The sequence below is a fragment of the Anomaloglossus baeobatrachus genome, chromosome 2, assembly GCF_048569485.1.
Source record: "Anomaloglossus baeobatrachus isolate aAnoBae1 chromosome 2, aAnoBae1.hap1, whole genome shotgun sequence".
Classification (NCBI taxonomy): domain Eukaryota; kingdom Metazoa; phylum Chordata; class Amphibia; order Anura; family Aromobatidae; genus Anomaloglossus; species Anomaloglossus baeobatrachus.
Genome location: NC_134354.1, coordinates 638,955,681 through 638,974,158, shown reverse-complemented (window position 1 = coordinate 638,974,158; position 18,478 = coordinate 638,955,681). Strand labels below are relative to the sequence as shown.

The window sequence follows — 18,478 nt, the reverse complement described above, 5'->3', positions numbered from 1 at the left end:
TAAAATGTGGAGTGTTTGTAAAGAAATGTGTACAATTCCTACAATTTCTATCAGATATTTTTGTTCAAACCTTCAAATTAAACGTTACAATCTGCACTTGAATTCTGTTGTAGAGGTTTCATTTCAAATCCAATGAGGTGGCATGCAGAGCCCAACTCGCGAAAATTGTGTCACTGTCCAAATATTTCTGGACCTAACTGTATGGCAGGTAACTAAGGCAATGAGCAGTACACAATAAAATTAAAAAGAAATCCATTCCTGAGAACACAGAGGAACTTTAAATAACAGGTAAATTGCAAAACTGCTTGTTTTTACAAGCTTTAAATTTTCAATTTATGAAGAGGAGACAACCACGTTAATGAAAAAAAAAAGGATAATGTTTATTTCTCCTTCAAGAGAATGAGTCATCAGAAAATGACCTATTGATTAAATCAGGTTTTTTATATTGCATATGTTTTAAGAAGGGAATTTTGTTACTTACCGTAAATTCCTTTTCTTCTAGCTCTTATTGGGAGACCCAGACGATTGGGGTATAGCTACTGCCCTCTGGAGGCCACACAAAGCACTACATTAAAAGTGCAAGGCCCCTCCCCCTCTGGCTATACCCCCCCCGTGGTATCACGGGTTCTCCAGTTTTAGTGCCAAAGCAAGAAGGAGGAAGCCAATAACTGGTTTAAACAAATTAACTCCGAATAACATCGGAGAACTGAAAAACCGTTCAACATGAACAACATGTGTACCCGCAAACAACAAAAAAACATCCCGAAGGACAACAGGGCGGGTGCTGGGTCTCCCAATAAGAGCTAGAAGAAAAGGAATTTACGGTAAGTAACAAAATTCCCTTCTTCTTCAGCGCTCTATTGGGAGACCCAGACGATTGGGACGTCCAAAAGCTGTCCCTGGGTGGGTAAAGAAATACCTCATGTTAGAGCTGCAAAACAGCCCTCCCCTACGGGGGTGTCACTGCCGCCTGCAGGACTCTTCTACCTAAGCTGGCATCCGCCGAAGCATAGGTATGCACCTGATAATGCTTGGTGAAAGTGTGCAGACTGGACCAGGTAGCTGCCTGGCACACCTGTTGAGCCGAAGCCTGGTGACGTAATGCCCAGGACGCACCCACGGCTCTGGTTGAGTGGGCTTTTAGCCCTGAAGGAACCGGAAGCCCCGCAGAACGGTAGGCCTCTAGAATTGGTTCTTTGATCCATCGAGCCAGGGTGGCTTTAGAAGCCTGCAACCCCTTGCGCGGACCAGCGACAAGGACAAAAAGTGCATCGGCACGGCGCATGGGCGCCGTGCGGGAAATGTAGATTCTGAGTGCTCTCACCAGATCTAGCAAACGTAAGTCCTTTTCATACCGGTGAACCGGATGAGGACAAAAAGAAGGCAAGGATATATCCTGATTAAGATGAAAAGAGGATACGACCTTAGGGAGAAACTCCGGAATAGGGCGCAGCACTACCTTGTCCTGGTGGAACACCAGGAAGGGAGCCTTGGATGACAGAGCTGCCAGCTCAGACACTCGCCGAAGCGATGTGATCGCAACAAGAAACGCCACTTTCTGTGACAGCCGAGAAAAGGAAACTTCCTTCAGAGGCTCGAAGGGCGGCTTCTGGAGAGCAACTAGTACCCTGTTCAGATCCCATGGATCTAACGGCCGCTTGTACGGGGGCACAATATGACAGACCCCCTGCAGGAACGTGCGCACCTTAGAAAGACGTGCTAGACGCTTCTGAAAAAACACGGATAGTGCCGAAACTTGCCCTTTAAGGGAGCTGAGCGACAAGCCCTTTTCTAACTCCGATTGCAGGAAGGAAAGAAACTTGGGCAATGCAAATGGCCAGGGAGACACTCCCTGAGCAGAGCACCAGGATAAGAAAATCTTCCACGTTCTGTGGTAGATCTTAGCCGAATTCGACTTTCTAGCTTGTCTCATTGTGGCAACGACTCCTTGAGATAATCCTGCAGATGCTAGGATCCAGGACTCAATGGCCACACAGTCAGGTTCAGGGCCGCAGAATTCTGATGGAAAAACGGCCCTTGGGACAGTAAGTCTGGTCGGTCTGGCAGTGACCACGGTCGACCGATCGTGAGATGCCATAGATCCGGATACCACGACCTCCTCGGCCAGTCTGGAGCGACGAGTATGATGCGGCTGCACTCGGATCTGATCTTGCGTAGCACTCTGGGCAAGAGCGCCAGAGGCGGAAACACGTATGGGAGCTGAAACTGCGACCAATCTTGAACCAAGGCGTCTGCCGCCAGAGCTCTTTGATCGCGCGACCTCGCCATGAATGCCGGGACCTTGTTGTTGTGCCGGGATGCCATTAGGTCGACGTCCGGCACTCCCCAGCGGCGACAGATTTCCTGAAACACGTCCGGGTGAAGGGACCATTCCCCTGCGTCCATGCCCTGGCGACTGAGGAAGTCTGCTTCCCAGTTTTCTACGCCTGGGATGTGAACCGCGGATATGGTGGATGCTCTGTCCTCCACCCACATTAGAATGCGCCGGACTTCTTGGAAGGCTTGCCGACTGCGCTTCCCTCCTTGGTGGTTGATGTATGCCACCGCTGTGGAGTTGTCCGATTGGATTCGGATCTGCTTTCCTTCCAGCCACTGTTGGAAGGCCAGTAGAGCAAGATACACTGCTCTGATCTCCAGAACATTGATCTGAAGGGTGGACTCCTGCGGAGTCCACGTCCCCTGAGCCCTGTGGTGGAGAAATACTGCTCCCCACCCTGACAGACTCGCATCTGTCGTGACTACTGCCCAGGATGGGGGCAGGAAGGATCTTCCCTGAGACAATGAGGTGGGAAGGAGCCACCATTGTAGGGAGTCCTTGGCCGTCTGGGAAAGCGAGACTTTCCTGTCCAGGGACGTTGACTTCCCGTCCCATTGGCGGAGAATGTCCCATTGAAGTGGGCGCAGATGAAACTGCGCAAAGGGAACTGCTTCCATGGCTGCCACCATCTTCCCTAGGAAATGCATGAGGCGCCGCAAGGGATGCAACTGGCCCTGCAGAAGAGATTGCACCCCTGTCTGTAGTGACCGCTGCTTGTTCAGCGGAAGCTTCACTATCGCTGCTAGAGTATGAAACTCCATGCCAAGATACGTTAGTGATTGAGTCGGTGATAGGATCGACTTTGGAAAGTTGATGATCCATCCGAAAGACTGTAGGGTCTCCAGCGTAGCATTCAGGCTGCGCTGACATGCCTCTTGAGAGGGAGCTTTGACCAATAAATCGTCTAGGTAAGGGATCACCGAGTGTCCCTGAGAGTGCAAGACTGCTACCACCGCCGCCATGACCTTGGTGAAGACCCGTGGGGCTGTCGCCAGACCAAATGGCAGAGCTACGAACTGAAAATGGTCGTCTCCTATCACAAAACGTAGAAAACGTTGATGTTCTGTAGCAATTGGCACGTGGAGATAAGCATCTTTGATGTCTATTGAGGCAAGGAAGTCTCCTCTGGACATTGAGGCAATGACAGAACGCAGGGTTTCCATCCGGAACTTCCTGGCGTGCACATGTTTGTTGAGCCGTTTTAGGTCCAGAACAGGACGGAACGAGCCGTCCTTTTTTGGAACCACAAAGAGATTGGAGTAAAACCCTTGCCCTTGTTCCTGAGGAGGGACTGGGATCACCACTCCTTCCGCTCTTAGGGAGTCCACCGCCTGCAGCAGAGCATCTGCTCGGTCTGGATGTGGGGAGGTTCTGAAGAACCGAGCTGGAGGACGAGAATTGAACTCGATTCTGTACCCGCGAGACAAAATGTCCGTCACCCACCGGTCTTTGACCTGTGACATCCAAATGCCGGAAAAGCGGGAGAGCCTGCCCCCGACCGGCGATGCGGAGGGAGGGGGCTGGAAGTCATGAGGTAGCCGCTTTGGAAGTGGTACCTCCATTTGCTTTCTTGGGGCGCGTGTGAGCCCGCCACGAATCTGAGTTTCTTTGCGTCCTCTGAGTCCCTTTGGACGAGGTAAACGGTGTCTTGCCCGAACCTCGAAAGGACTGAAACCTCTGCTGCCACTTTTTCTGCTGAGGTTTGGTTGTTCTGGGTTGTGGTAAAGAGGAGTCTTTACCCTTGGACTGCTTAATGATATCAGCCAATGGCTCGCCAAACAGTCTATCTCTAGATAAAGGCAAACTGGTTAAACATTTTTTGGAACCAGCATCTGCTTTCCAGTCCTTTAACCACAAGGCTCTGCGCAAAACTACCGAATTGGCGGACGCCATTGAGGTGCGACTGGTAGATTCTAGGACCGCATTGATAGCGTAAGACGCAAACGCCGACATCTGCGTGGCGCCAGATAGCCCCTAGTCCAGGTCTCCCAGAGCCTTGCGTCCTTCCTCCAGCCAGACTGCATGTAATGGCTGCCGGCGTCCTGAGAGAGAAGGGGGGCGGGCCCTGGGCGTTCCTGGCTAAGAGCGGGAAGCCTGCTTCCCTCTGTGCCTAGTGTGAGGGCTGGAGCATGTAAATCAGGCTCCAGCCCTCGTCGCTGCTAGCGAACAGCGTCTCTCCCCTACCCTGAATGACAGGGTGGGGGCGGGAACGAATCGGAGCTGCCGGCGTCCTAGGCCCAAAAAGCCGGGGACTCAATTTATAACCGCCGCCGCCGTAAAAGCGCGGACGGCGGATCCCCGGCGCACCACAAGTCACAGCAGCGCCGCCCGGTCCAGAGGGGGTCGGCGCTGCGTTCCCATACACAAAAAATCCCCCAGTAATCTGTAGGGACACTAACTCCAACGTTGCGGTCCCCGGCGCACTACAACACCCAGCCAGCCCGGAGTGTGTCTGTGCCTGCCGGGGACACAGAGTACCTGTATGATGCAGGGCCTGTCCCTGATCGTACTCCTGCTCCGTCTCCATCAGGTTCTAATGGGTCTGTGGATGGAGCCCGGCGTCAGAGCTGAGAGGCCGGCAGGATCCCACTTCCACAGAGCCCTACCAGGGGATGTGGAAGGAAAACAGCATGTCAGGCTCCAGCCCTGTACCAGCAATAGGTACCTCAACCTTACAACACCATCCAGGGGTGAGAAGGGAGCATGCTGGGGACACTATATGTGTCCTCTTTTCTTCCATCCGAAATAGTCAGCAGCTACTGCTGACTAAAATCTGTGGAGCTATGCATGGAATGTCTGACCTCCTTCGCACACAAAGCTAAAACTGGAGAACCCGTGATACCACGGGGGGGGGTATAGCCAGAGGGGGAGGGGCCTTGCACTTTTAATGTAGTGCTTTGTGTGGCCTCCAGAGGGCAGTAGCTATACCCCAATCGTCTGGGTCTCCCAATAGAGCGCTGAAGAAAAAATGTAGGCAATGTTTTGTTTTTGCTTTAGATTATGACCTGTATTTAAAAACAAAACTATATTTATACTCATAGTTTGTATCATTTTAGGAGTTTTCTGCAGGCTCATTATCATCAGAGGCAGGATTACAGTGACAGGTATCACCTCTATACACAGCTGATAACACAGGATCCACCAATCACAACAGTCGGTCACAGCTGACCCTACTCCCCCTCCCTTCCCAATGACACTTGCACATGATTATTAAGTGTTTCAATACAAAAGATAGGGTCAGGGTCTGAATATTGCTGCTAATTGTCATTTGCAATCCCTGAAACAGCAGGAAGTATGAGTACAGAAAGCTCCCATTGGCCAATGTGATAATTGCAAGATTTCTCATTTTTATTGTTAATATAGAATGTAATATGGAAACAAAAAAATGCATTTAGCACAAAAACCTGAGCTAAGCTATAGGTCATTTACTGACAATACATTTCCTTTAAGTGCTTTATAAAGTCCATTCATTCTCATGTCACATACATTTTCTTTTAGTGAGTTACTCATCGTTTAACCCTTTAACTTACATGATATTTTGTCAATTTTTACCAAAACTCCATTCTAAATATAAGCTAAATAACTTCTTTATTGTTATAAATCCCATACAACTAATGATTTACCTACCTGAATCTTCTGAAGCTTTTTCATCTGATAAGCAATTTCTTCGGAACTCTTTTCATCTTTGGCTTTTAAGGCTTCAAAGGCAATTTTGCGGTCCTCGGTGGCATTTGTGTAGTTCTTCAAGGCTTGCTGGAACTGTTTCCACAGGTCCTCCACTGTTCCCTCCAGAATCACTCGAAGCGAATGCTTCTCCTCTAAATTCTGTCACATGCAAAATGGAGAAGAGTTTTACTGATACGATAAATTTGCTGAAGGTTGATGGGGGGTGAGGGGGTTAAAGCACCACTCCAGCAGGTTTTTTTTCAGGTCAGGAGCTGCCCTTTAAATCCAAGTCTCCTTTCCCCGGTATTATACTTACCATCCGGTGTTTTCATGCTTTTTTGGCGACGCCCTGCTCCTGCGACTCCATATTGTGACTGTAACTTCTGTCAGGCCTGAAGTCAGAATTTACAAACAAGCACTTAATACAATTCTATGAGAGCAAAAATGAGGCTCCCATAGAGCTGTATTGAGTTGTGCCCTTTGGTGTGTTCCCTGTAACACTGGAGCTGGCCAGAAGTCAGAAGTTACGTAACAAGCGCTCAATTCAACTCTATGAGAGCCAGAATGAGGCTCCCATAGAGCTGTATTGAGATGTGACCTCTGGCGTGCCCCTGAAGCACTGGAGCGGCCGAAAGGTCACAAATCAATGAAATTGTCAGGAGCAGCGGTGATAGAAGGTGAAACCACCATAGGGTGTGTATAAGACAGGATCAGGGGAATTAGATTTAAAGCAACACTCCAGCGGGCAATAAAAAAAACTGCTGGAGCGGTGCTTTAAAAGAGATCACAACAGAAATAAGATGACAATGTAGAAATATTTTAGTATTGGTTCACTAACATTATAACATCCATGAGAAATGCAAACAGCTTGGATTTTGTTACTAAAAGTTTGAGGATGAAGTAATGGCATATTGATAGAAAAAGCCACAATTTTATAAAAGGAAGAGATCTGACCTCCAAGACCCTCCCCAAATTTGAAGAAGCCCCGCAATCAATTCTAATCCTTCTTGCATAGTGGTGATCCCCATCCCCCTGACTGTTCAGGGGACTAATCAGTCACATCAAGAGGAGGAGGGGAAGAGAGAAGATCCAGCACCAACGTAATAAAAAAATTCTTTATTCAAAATTCATAAAAAAGGTAATTCCAACCAAGTGCAGAGTATATTTACACTTGACGCGTTTCGGAGAAAGTAGACTCCTTATTCATAAGAAAACTTGTTGCTTATGAATAAGGAGTCTACTTTCTCCGAAACGCGTCAAGCGTAAATATACTCTGCACTTGGTTGGAATTACCTTTTTTATGAATTTTGAATAAAGAATTTTTTTATTACGTCGGTGCTGGATCTTCTCTCCTCCCCTCCTCCTCTTGATGTGACTGATTATTCAGCTGTGGAAGCCAAACCATTTGTTCCGTGCACTGGATCAGAAGTTGGAGATACCTGCTTTGGAGTGGTGAGCTGAACTAAATTCTTTATTTGTGTTTGTTCAGGGGACTGCAACTGGCCCTATCCCTTAAGGTCCAGTCACACTAAGCAACTTACCAGCGATCCCAACAACGATAGGGATCGCTGGTAAGTTGCTAGGAGGTTGCTGGTGAGCTGTCACACTGCGACGCTCCAGCGATCCCACCAGCAACCTGACCTGGCAGGGATCGCTGGAGCGTGGCTACACGAGTTGCTGGTGAGCTCACCAGCAACCAGTGACCAGCCCCCAGTCTCCTAGTTACAGCACACATCAGGTTAATTAACCCGATGTGTGCTGCAGCTAAATGTGCACAGAGCAGGGAGCAGCGCACACTGAGCGCTGGCTCCTTGCTCTCCTAGTTACAGCACACATCGGGTTAATTGCCTGATGTGTGCTGCAGCTATCTGTGCACAGAGCAGGAGCCGGCAGCACAGGCAGTGAGAGCGGAGGAGGCTGGTATCAAAGGTAAATATCGGGTAACCAAGGACAGGGCTTCTTGGTTACCCGATGTTTACATTAGTTACCAGCCTCAGCAGAAGCTGGCTCCCTGCTCACTGCACATTAGTTGTTGCTGTCTCGCTGTCACACACAGCGATCTGTGCTTCACAGCAGGACAGCAACAACTAAAAAATGGCCCAGGACATTCAGCAACAACCAACGACCTCACAGCAGGGGCCAGGTTGTTGCTGGATGTCACACACAGCAACATCGCTAGCAACGTCACAAAAGTTGTTCGTTACCAGCGATGTTGCTAGCGATGTTGCTTAGTGTGACGGGGCCTTTAGAAACATGCAGCTATTCCATGCACAGCCGAGTGTCTGGGGTCCGCTGTGCAGGGAAAAAAAACATTAAGGGGAATGTGGTGGTATACCAGTGATGCGTACTGTTCACTGCACTTCAATAGATCATGATTTTTTTTTGTAACAATTACATTTAAAACATTCTGTCATTTATATAAAATATGAAACCATTGTGAACAAAATGTTCCGTAACACCATACAATGGGTATTGTGGGTATAGATTCTACTGAATCCCCACATATAGCACAAACTCAAAAACATAGTATAATTAGAGAGAGGCGGAGAGTTTTTAAAGTGCAAAAAATGTACAAAAGTTTATTAAAGACACAGGGTGGACATCCATATTCAGTAAAACCATATTAAAATGCCAGGATCAGGCCCCCCATATATGTCAACGGTGATCCATAATGTGACTTATTACATAAATATTAGCAAAATGATTGAAATCACATATTGTAAAGAGCCCCATATTGGAGTATATTCATGCTAAACATAGTGTCACAGGATCCCATTATACAAATTAAATGGCATATGCAAGGGTTAAACAACATATCTACCATAAATATTGGTGGATTAAGTGGGGAAGCCAGGTCACTGGAAAGACCTCAAGAAGATCGCCTCTCCCCTGATGAAGAATTTTACCAAAGAAATTGAAACGTACGTTGGGCGATCTTCTTGAGGTCTTTCCAGTGACCTGGCTTCCCCACTTAATCCACTAATATTTATGGTAGATATGTTGTTTAACCCTTGCATTTGCCATTGAATTTGTATAATGGGATCCTGTGACGCTATGTTTACCATGAATATACTCTAATATGGGGCTCTTTACAATATGTGATTTCAATCATTTTGCTAATATTTATGTCACATTATGGATCACCATTGACATATATGGGGGGCCTGATCCTGGCATTTTAATATAGTTTTACTGAATATGGATGTCCAACCTGTCTTTAATAAACTTTTGTACATTTTTTGCACTTTAAAAACTCTCCGCCTCTCTCTAATTAAAATATGAAACCAATTGTCATATTTCTTTTTCGGACGGTCCCATCTCATACAGTGATGGCATACCTATAGGCTACGCTATCACTATGAGATCAGAACGTCCCAATAACAAACATGACATTTGGTTTCATATTTCGTATAAATTACAGATATTTTTAAATGTAATTTTTACAAAAAAAATTCATGCCCAAAGTATCCTGTGTATACCCTGCCTAAGACATCTCGTGACATTACATTTCCTTCAGACAGTGATTGTCCAGGTCAGGCATCGGACCCTCGCAATTACCTTGTTTTTTATGTCATCCCTCATACTCTGAAATTCTTGTTTAGCCTCATTCTCACTTTCAAGCGTGTTCTGCTCCATCGCCAGCATCACGTTCTGCAGGTAGGACGTCTCCTTCTCATTCTGCTCAATGATCAGCTTTCTGTTTAACAGAACAATTTGAAGCAAAGAAATGAGAACATTTTAGCATGAGGCTGGGGCTACACGGCGAAACGCGACAGCAATTTTCTCGGAAAAAAGTTGCCAACAAAAACATTTGTGTAACTGAGTATATCAAGACAAGATCTGAATTTTCTATAAATATTTGTACCTTCCAATCAGTGAAAACAAATCTAATATATCTGGAAACATATGCGGCTCTGGGTCACAGTATAAAAGTAGATAAAGCGGTGGGCAGCATTCACAATGGCAGCGAGCGAGAAGACGCCAGACCTGGTTATAGACATCATCCACAGATAAACTGACAGCATCCAAGGAATTGTATGGCACAATAAGGCTGGACTCACATTAGCGTATGGCATCCGTTGCGCTAATGACCCTCGGCTCAGGCTCTGCTGCGAGCATGAGCCGAGTGTCATGCGACTGTGACCCGATCCTGCAATCAGGTCACAGCTGCGAAGATGCGGAGGACAGGGATCGGTTAATCCTCCCATCTCCTCCATTGGCAGCCTGTGCGTATATCGCACTGCACTGGGATAACATCCAAGTGCAGTCCAATGTTTCTCTCGCACCCATTCACTTGAAAGGGTGCAAGAGATACGGCCCTTGCAGAAAATCGCAGCATGTTGCGACTTTTTCGCAACCAGAATCTGCATGCGAGAAAAGCTGACCAACTGCTGTCCCTCATTGACTAACATTGGTCAGAGTGCAATGCGACATTTTCTTGCATTGCACTCGTCCGTTTTTCACGCTCGTGCCCTAATTGTTTGTTTCAACCGCTACACTTGTTATGCATGCAGTCCCTTTATCTGTGTTGCAGAATGTTGTGGATGGCCACGCGGCACCATTGGGAATTGTCGCATCTAATGTTGCAACGTGTTGCTGAGTAACATGACACACATTGCGAGGCGCTAAAATCACAGTGCCGAAATGTGATGTCACATCTGAGGATTACCAAGGGTGTCTCAATGCGATCTCCTGCAAGAGTCGTAAATGCATCTAAATGTGTTGGATTTTCTGTCACAAGCAAGTCACTTGTCATAGCTTTCACAAGTAACTAACTACGACTCGTGAGCGTTCTATCTACAACTGTGAGTTTTTTGTTACAGAAAAATCACTGTCTACAGTGAAACAATACAATTCCCCCTTTACAAGCTGTAGAAGTCATCTGTAGTGCAATAAATAACCCTAATGCAAGACCCAATTCTATACCCTAGGGTTAATCAGCCCTATTTTCTGAGTGAATGGGAAATGTTAATAAGATATAATTCCTCAGGCCTCTTTCACACGTCCGTGTCTCTGGTACGTGTTTGGCCCGTTTTCTCATGTACCAGAGACACGGGCACACGTAGACCCATTAATATCAATGGGTCTGCGCTCACGTGCGTGTTCTGCCATGGACCGTGTGTCCGCGTGGAGCATACGTGTGCCTGTGTGCTCCACACGTAGACATGTCCTGTTTTCTCCGGCATCACGGTTGTCACACGGAACGCAAACGGACTACACGGAGGTGTTCCGTGTGACACGCACCGGAGAAAACACACGTGTCTGAGAAAAAAAATAACAAAACTTTATTCACCTTCTCTAGCCCTGCTGTCTCTGTCGCTGCTGTCACTTGCTACCGACCGCCGCTCATTATGCTCATTGCATATTCACTTCACTGCGGGCCGGAAGCTGCAGCAGCGGGGAGTCGGCAGGACCGGAGACCGAAGATCAGCACCACGGACAGCGACGCCAGGGACAGGTGAGTAGAAAGTTTCCGTTCTCCATGTGTTATCACGGATAACACACAGAGAACACACGTGTGCCATAAACACAGCTCACAAAACGCAGCTTTGACACGTCCGTGAAAAACGTGCGTAATTTTCACGGACGTGTGAAAGAGGCCTTAAAGGGAATCTGTCACCAAGTTTTTGCCACCTAATCTGAGAGCAGCATAACGTAGGGGCAGAGATCTTGATTCCAGCGATGTGTCACTTACTGGGCTGCTTAGTGTAGTTTTGATATAACCACTGGTTAATCAGCAGGAGATTATCATTAGAGGACTACTTGGTGTGCTGCCAGGTAGCCCAGCATTTTCACAAGCTCTGTATAACTGCTAGATCTGTAGCAGAAAAAACATTGATTATATCAAAATAATAGCCAACAGCTCAGCAAGTGACACATCGCTAGAATCAGGGTCTCTGTCTCTAGAGTGCCTTGCAAAAGTATTCGGCTTCCTTGAATTTTTCAACCTTTTCTCACATTTCAGGCTTCAAACATAAAGATAAAAATGTTAATGTTATGGTGAAGAATCAACAAAAAGTGGGACACAATTGTGAAGTTGAACGAAATTTATTGCTTATTTTAAACTTTTTAAAAAATAAATAACTGAAAATTGGGGCGTGCAATATTATTCGGCCTCTTTAAGTTAATACTTTGTAGCGCCACCTTTTGCTGTGATTACAGCTGCAGTCGCTTGGGGTATGTGTCTATCAGTTTTCCACATCAAGAGACTGAAATTCTTGCCCATTCTTCCTTTGCAAACAGCTCGAGCTGAGTGAGGTTGGATGGACAGCAGTTTGTGAACAGCAGTTTTCAGCTCTTTTCACAGATTCTCGATTGGATTCAGGTCTGGACTTTGACTTGGCCATTCTAACACCTGGATACGTTTATTTGTGAACCATTCCATTGTAGATTTTGCTTTATGTTTGGGATCATTGTCTTGTTGGAAGACAAATCTACGTCCCAGTCTCAGGTCTTTTGCAGACTCCAACAGGTTTTCTTCAAGAATGGTCCTGTATTTGGCTCCATCCATCTTCCCATCAATTTTAACCATCTTCCCTGTCCCTGCTGAAGAAAAGCAGGCTCAAACCATGATTCTGCCACTACCATGTTTGACAGTGGGGATGGTGTGTTCAGGGTGATGAGCTGTGTTGCTTTTACGCCAAACATATCGTTTGGCATTGTGCCCAAATAGTTTTATTTTTGTTTCATCTGACCAGAGCACCTTCTTCCACATGTTTGGTGTGTCTCCCAGGTGGCTTGTGGTAAAATTGAAACAACACTTTTTATGGATATCTTTGAGAAATGGCTTTCTCCTTGCCGCTCTTCCATAAAGGCCAGATTTGTTCAATGTACGATTGATTGTTGTCCTATGGACAGACTTTCCCACCTCAGCTATAGATCTCTGCAGTTCATCCAGAGTGATCATGGGCCTCTTGGCTGCATTTCTGATCAGTCCTCTCCTTGTTTGACATGAAAGTTTGGATGGACAGCCGGGTCTTGGTAGATTTGCAGTGGTATGATACTCCTTTCATTTCAATGTGATCGCTTGCACAGTGCTCCTTGGGATGTTTAAAGTTTTGGAAATCTTTTTGTAACCAAATCTGGCTTTAAACTTCTCCACAACAGTATCACGGACCTGCCTGTTGTGTTCATTGGTCTTCATATCATCAGTGCAGTAAACTCACTCCAGAAGTTCATTGAGGATCTCTGAATGATCCAATGTTATCCTAAATGACTGATGATGATAAATATAATCCCCTGTGTGTAATCAAGTCTTCATATAAATGCACCTGCTCTGTGATAGTCTCAATGTTCTGTTTTAAGCACAAAGAACATCATGAAGACCAATGAACACAACAGGCAGGTCCGTGATACTGTTGTGGAGAAGTTTAAAGCCAGATTTGGTTACAAAAAGATTTCCAAAACTTTAAACATCCCAAGGAGCACTGTGCAAGCGATCACATTGAAATGGAAGGAGTACACTTTAAAAAGTGTAACCCCTCCCCTCTGCCTATACACCCTCCCGTGCATCACGGGCCCATCAGTTTTGGTGCCAAAGCAGGAAGGAGGAACTTATAAATTGGTCTAAGGTAAATTCAATCCGAAGGATGTTCGGAGAACTGAAACCATGAACCAAAAGAACAACAGCCCGAAGGGAACAGGGGCGGGTGCTGGGTCTCCCAATAGGAGCTAGAAGAAAAGGAATTTACGGTAAGTAAACAAAATTCCCTTCTTCTTTGTCGCTCCATTGGGAGACCCAGACAATTGGGATGTCCAAAAGCAGTCCCTGGGTGGGTAAAAGAATACCTCGATAAAAAGAGCCGAAAAAACGGCCCTCTCTTACAGGTGAGCAACCGCCTCCTGAAGGACTCGCCTACCTAGGCTGGCATCTGCCGCAGCATAGGCATGAACCTGATAGTGTTTCGTGAAAATGTGCAGACTCGACCAGGTGGTGCTGACACACCTGCTGAGCCGTATCCTGGTGACGCAATGCCCATGATGCACCTACGGCTCTGGAAGAATGGACTTTCAGTTCTAAAGGAATCGGAAGCCCAGAAGAACGGTAGGCTTCAAGAATCATTTCCTTGATCCACCGAGCCAAGGTGGACTTGGAAGCCTGCGACCCCTTACGCTGGCCAGCGACAAGGACAAAGAGCGCATCAGAACGGCGCAGGGGCGCAGTGTGCGAAATGTAGAGCCGGAGTGCTCTCACGAGATCTCACAAGTGCAAATCCTTTTCACAATGGTGAACTGGATGAGAGCAGGTAAGGAGATATCCTGATTGAGAAGAAAAGGGGGATACCACCTTAAGTAGTAATTCCGGGACCGGACGCAGAACCATCTCATCGTGGCGAAACACCAGGAAGGGGGCTTTGCATGACAGAGCTGCTAGCTCAGACACTCTCCGAAGTGATGTGCCTGCCACTAGGAAGACCACCTTCTGCGAAAGGCGTGATAGAGATAACTCTGAGGACGCTAAGAGCCAGGACTCAATGGCCACCCAGTCAGGTTGAAGGCCGCAGAATTCAGATGGCAAATGGCCCTTGAGACAGCAAGTCTGGTCGGTCCGGGAGTGCCCACAGTCGACCCACCGTGAGGTGCCACAGATCCAGGTATCACGACCACCTCGGCCAGGCTGGAGCGACGAGGATGGCGCGGCGGCAGTCGGACCCGATCTTGAGTAACACTCTGGGTAGCAGTGCCAGAGGAGGAAATACATAAGGCAGTCGAAATTGCGACCAGTCCTGAACTGATGCGTCCACCGCCAGCGCTCTGTGCTGGTGGTTGATGTACGCGACCGCCGTGGCGTCGTCCGACTGTATCCGGATCTGCCTGCCGTCCAGCCACCGCTGGAACGCCTTTAGGGCCAGTTACACTGCCCTTATCTCCAAAACAGTGATCTGAAGGGAGGACTCTGTTGGAGTCCAGGTTCCCTGAGCCCTGTGGAGGAGGAAGACCGCTGTCCACCCTGACAGACTCTCGTCCGTCGTGACCATAGCCCAGGATGGGAGCAGGAAGGATTTTTCTTTCGACCAAGAAGTGGGAAGAAGCCACCACTGAAGAGAGATTTTGGTTGCCAGTGAAAGAGAGACGTTCCTGTCTAGGGACGTCGACCTCCTGTCCCATTTGCGGAGAATGTGCCATTGGAGTGGACGCAGATGAAACTGCGCAAAAAGAACTGCCTCCATTGCTGCCACCATCTTCCCTAGGAAGTGCGTGAGGCGCCTCAAGGGGTGTGACTGGGCCCGAAGGAGAGAGTGCACCCCTGTCTGCAGCGAACGCTGTTTGTCCCGCGGAAGCTTCACTATCTCAGAGAGAGAATGAAACTCCATCTCGAGGTAAGTCAGTGATTGGGTCGGTGTCAATTTTTACTTTGGGAAATTGATGATCCACCCGAACCTCTGGAGAGTCTCCAGAGCAATGTTCAGGCTGTGTTGACATGCCACCCGGGAGGGTGCCTTGACTTAGGAGATCGTCTAAGTAAGGGATCACCGAGTGTCCCTGAGAGTGTAGGCCCGCCACCACTGATGCCATGACCTTGGTGAAGACCCGTGGGGCTGTCGCCAGGCCGAAAGGCAGAGCCACGGGCTGAAAGTGTTCGTCCCGGATGGCGAAACACAGGAAGCGTTGATGCTCTGGTGCAATCGGCACATGGAGATAAGCATCCCTGTGTCGACTGATGCTAGGAAGTCTCCTTGGGACATCAAGACGATGACAGAGCGGAGAGATTCCATCCGAAACCGTCTGGTTCTCACGTGTCTGTTGAGCAGAATGAGGCCCAGAACGGAATGGAATGATCCGTCCTTTTTTGGTACCCCGAACAAGTTGGAGTAAAGACCGCGACCACGTTCTTGAAGCGGAACGGGTATCACAACTCCATCTGCCTTCAGAGTGTTCACCGGCTGAAAAAAATGCATCGGCTCGCTCGGGGGGCGGAGATGTTCTGAAGAAACGAGTCGGAGGACGAGAGCTGAGCTCTATCCTGTAACCGCGAGACAGAATGTCTCTCACCCCTCGGTTTTGGACATGTGCCCACCAGGCGTCGCAAAGGCGGGAGAGCCTGCCACCGACCGAGGACGCGGTTTGGTGAGGCCGAAAGTCATGAGGAGGCCGCCTTGGAGGCGGTTCCTCCGGCGGTCTGTGTAGGACGTGACTTAGACCGCCATGCAGAAGAGTTCCTCTGGCCCTTCTCTGACCTGTTGGACGTGGAGGAACGGGACTTGGCTGAGGACCGAAAAGACCGAAACCTCAATTATATTTTTCGTTGCTGAGGTTTGTTTGGTTTGGACTGGGGTAAGGACGAGTCCTTTCCCTTGGATTGTTTCATAATTTCATCCAATTGCTCGCCAAACAAACGGTCACCAGAAAATGGCAAACCGGTTAAGAACTTCTTGGAAGCAGAGTCTGCCTTCCATTCGCGTAGCCACATGGCCCTGCGGACGGCCACCGAATTGGCGTATGCTACCGCTGTACGGCTCGCAGAGTCCAGGACGGCATTCATGGCGTAGGACGGAAAAACCGACGTCTGAGAAGTCAAAGACACAACCTGCGGGGCAGAGGTACGTGCGACCGCATTAATCTCAGACAGACAAGCTGAGATAGCTTGGAGTGCCCACACGGCTGTGAAGGTCGGAGCAAAAGACGCGCCTATGGCTTCATAGATGGATTTCATCATGAGCTCTATATGCCTGTCAGTGGCATCCTTGAGCGATGAACCATCTGCCACTAAAATACGGATCTAGCCGCCAGTCTGGAGACTGGAGGATCCACCTTGGGACACTGAGCCCAACCCTAAACTACGTCAGGGGGGAAGGGTAACGGGTGTCATTAAGGCGCTTAGTAAAGCGCTTGTCCGGAAATGCTCTGTGCTTCTGGACAGCGTCTCTGAAGCTAGAGTGATCGAAAAAAGGACTCCGTGTACGTTTGGGAAACCTAAATTGGTGTTTCTCCTGCTGCGAAGCCGACTCCTCTATAGGTGGAGTTGGGGGAGGAAGGTCTAGCACCTGGTTGATGGACGTTATAAGGTCATTTACTATGGCGTCCCCTTCAGGTGTATCAAGATTGAGAGCAACGTCAGGATCAGAGCCCTGAGCTGCGACCTCCGCTTCATCCTCCAGAGAGTCCTCATGCTGAGACCCCGAACCGCGTGATGAAGTCGGGGAAGGTTCCCAGCGAGCCCGCTTAGCCTGTCTGAGGCTGCGGTCCGTGTCGGAGTTCTCACCGTGGGATCTGGGTGCCACCCCAGAAGCCCTTTGCTGTACCGACCGAGAGGGGCCTGGGGGCGATGAACTCACAGTGCCCTGGCCCTGTGTTACCGGTCTGGACTGCAAAGCTTCTAGTATCTTAGCAGACCATCTGTCCATAGACTGAGCCATGGAATATGAAAGCGACTCAGAGAGTTTCTCAGTCAAAGTTGCAAACTCTGTCCCTGCCATCTGTGCAGTGGAAACCTGCGGTACCACCTGAGCCGAGGGTCCCACCAGTGCCGGAGGCTCCGGCTGAGTGAGTACCACAGGGGCCGAGCATTGTACACAATGAGGGTAGGTGGAACCTGCAGGTAACATAGCCGCACAAGAGGTACAGGTTGCAAAATAAGCCTGTGCCTTGGCACCCTTGCTCTTTGCGGACGACATGCTGTTGTCTCCTCTTAGAGTGATCAGTAAGGGTATAGAGCCAAAAGCAAATAATGCTGCCGAATAGAGAAAATGTATACAACATATACATATTATATATACACTTCGGCACCCAAGGGGGGCCAGAACCTGATAACTGGTGTGGCTTACCGACCGCCCAAAGCGGTGGTGTGTCCACCAGATTCCCTGCCTGGGACTCCCAGAGCTGCAAGAATCTGGTGCCCCACAGTGCTCAGTGAGGGGGGAGGAGGATACCAAAGTATGCTCCAGCCCTCACTGCCGACGTCCAGTCGGCCGTCCCGCCCTTACCCCTGACTGGCAGGCCCGGGGGCGGGAGTATACGGTACTAGGCCGCAAAAGCCGGGGACTAAAGTTAAAAACGCGGCCAGCAAACAGGTGCGGTCGGCGCGGTAGTCCCGGTCTCACAACCACACAGCAGCCGCTGCGGCGTCTGTAACACAGGCGCTGCATGCACCGTCCCTAAGGGGACACAGAGTACCTGATGGATGCAGGGCCCTGTCCCTGATGACATCCAGTCTCCTGTCCGTCAGATTCCCCCAGGGGCTGCAGATGGAGCCCGGTCCCAGTGAATGGCGACCGGTTAGGATCCACTTCTCCCAGAGCTGCAGAGCTCGTTCTTGTCTCCTCTTTGAAATCCTCCACCGGCAGAAGGGATTATAACAATGGCTGCCAGCGTTCTGAGGGGAGGAGGGAGCCGTGGGCGTGCCTAATAAAGTGCGGGAATCTGGTGCCCCACAGTGCTCAGTGAGGGGGGAGGAGGATACTAGGTATGCTCCAGCCCTCACTGCCGACGTCCAGTCGGCCGTCCCGCCCCTACCCCTGACTGGCAGGACCGGGG

At 48.8% G+C, this 18,478-nt stretch overlaps 1 protein-coding gene across 2 annotated transcripts in view; it reads right to left on the bottom strand.

The window, feature by feature from the left end:
- Positions 1-18,478, bottom strand: part of DRC2 (dynein regulatory complex subunit 2) — a 71,683-nt gene that overhangs the window by 24,010 nt on the left and 29,195 nt on the right. For both annotated transcript variants that reach the window (XM_075334401.1, XM_075334402.1), the window contains exons 5-6: positions 9,563-9,701; positions 5,966-6,163 (exon numbers count right to left, since the gene is read on the bottom strand). In XM_075334401.1, coding sequence (XP_075190516.1) covers positions 5,966-6,163; positions 9,563-9,701 — 337 coding nt within the window. The remainder of the gene's footprint in view (positions 1-5,965; positions 6,164-9,562; positions 9,702-18,478) is intronic.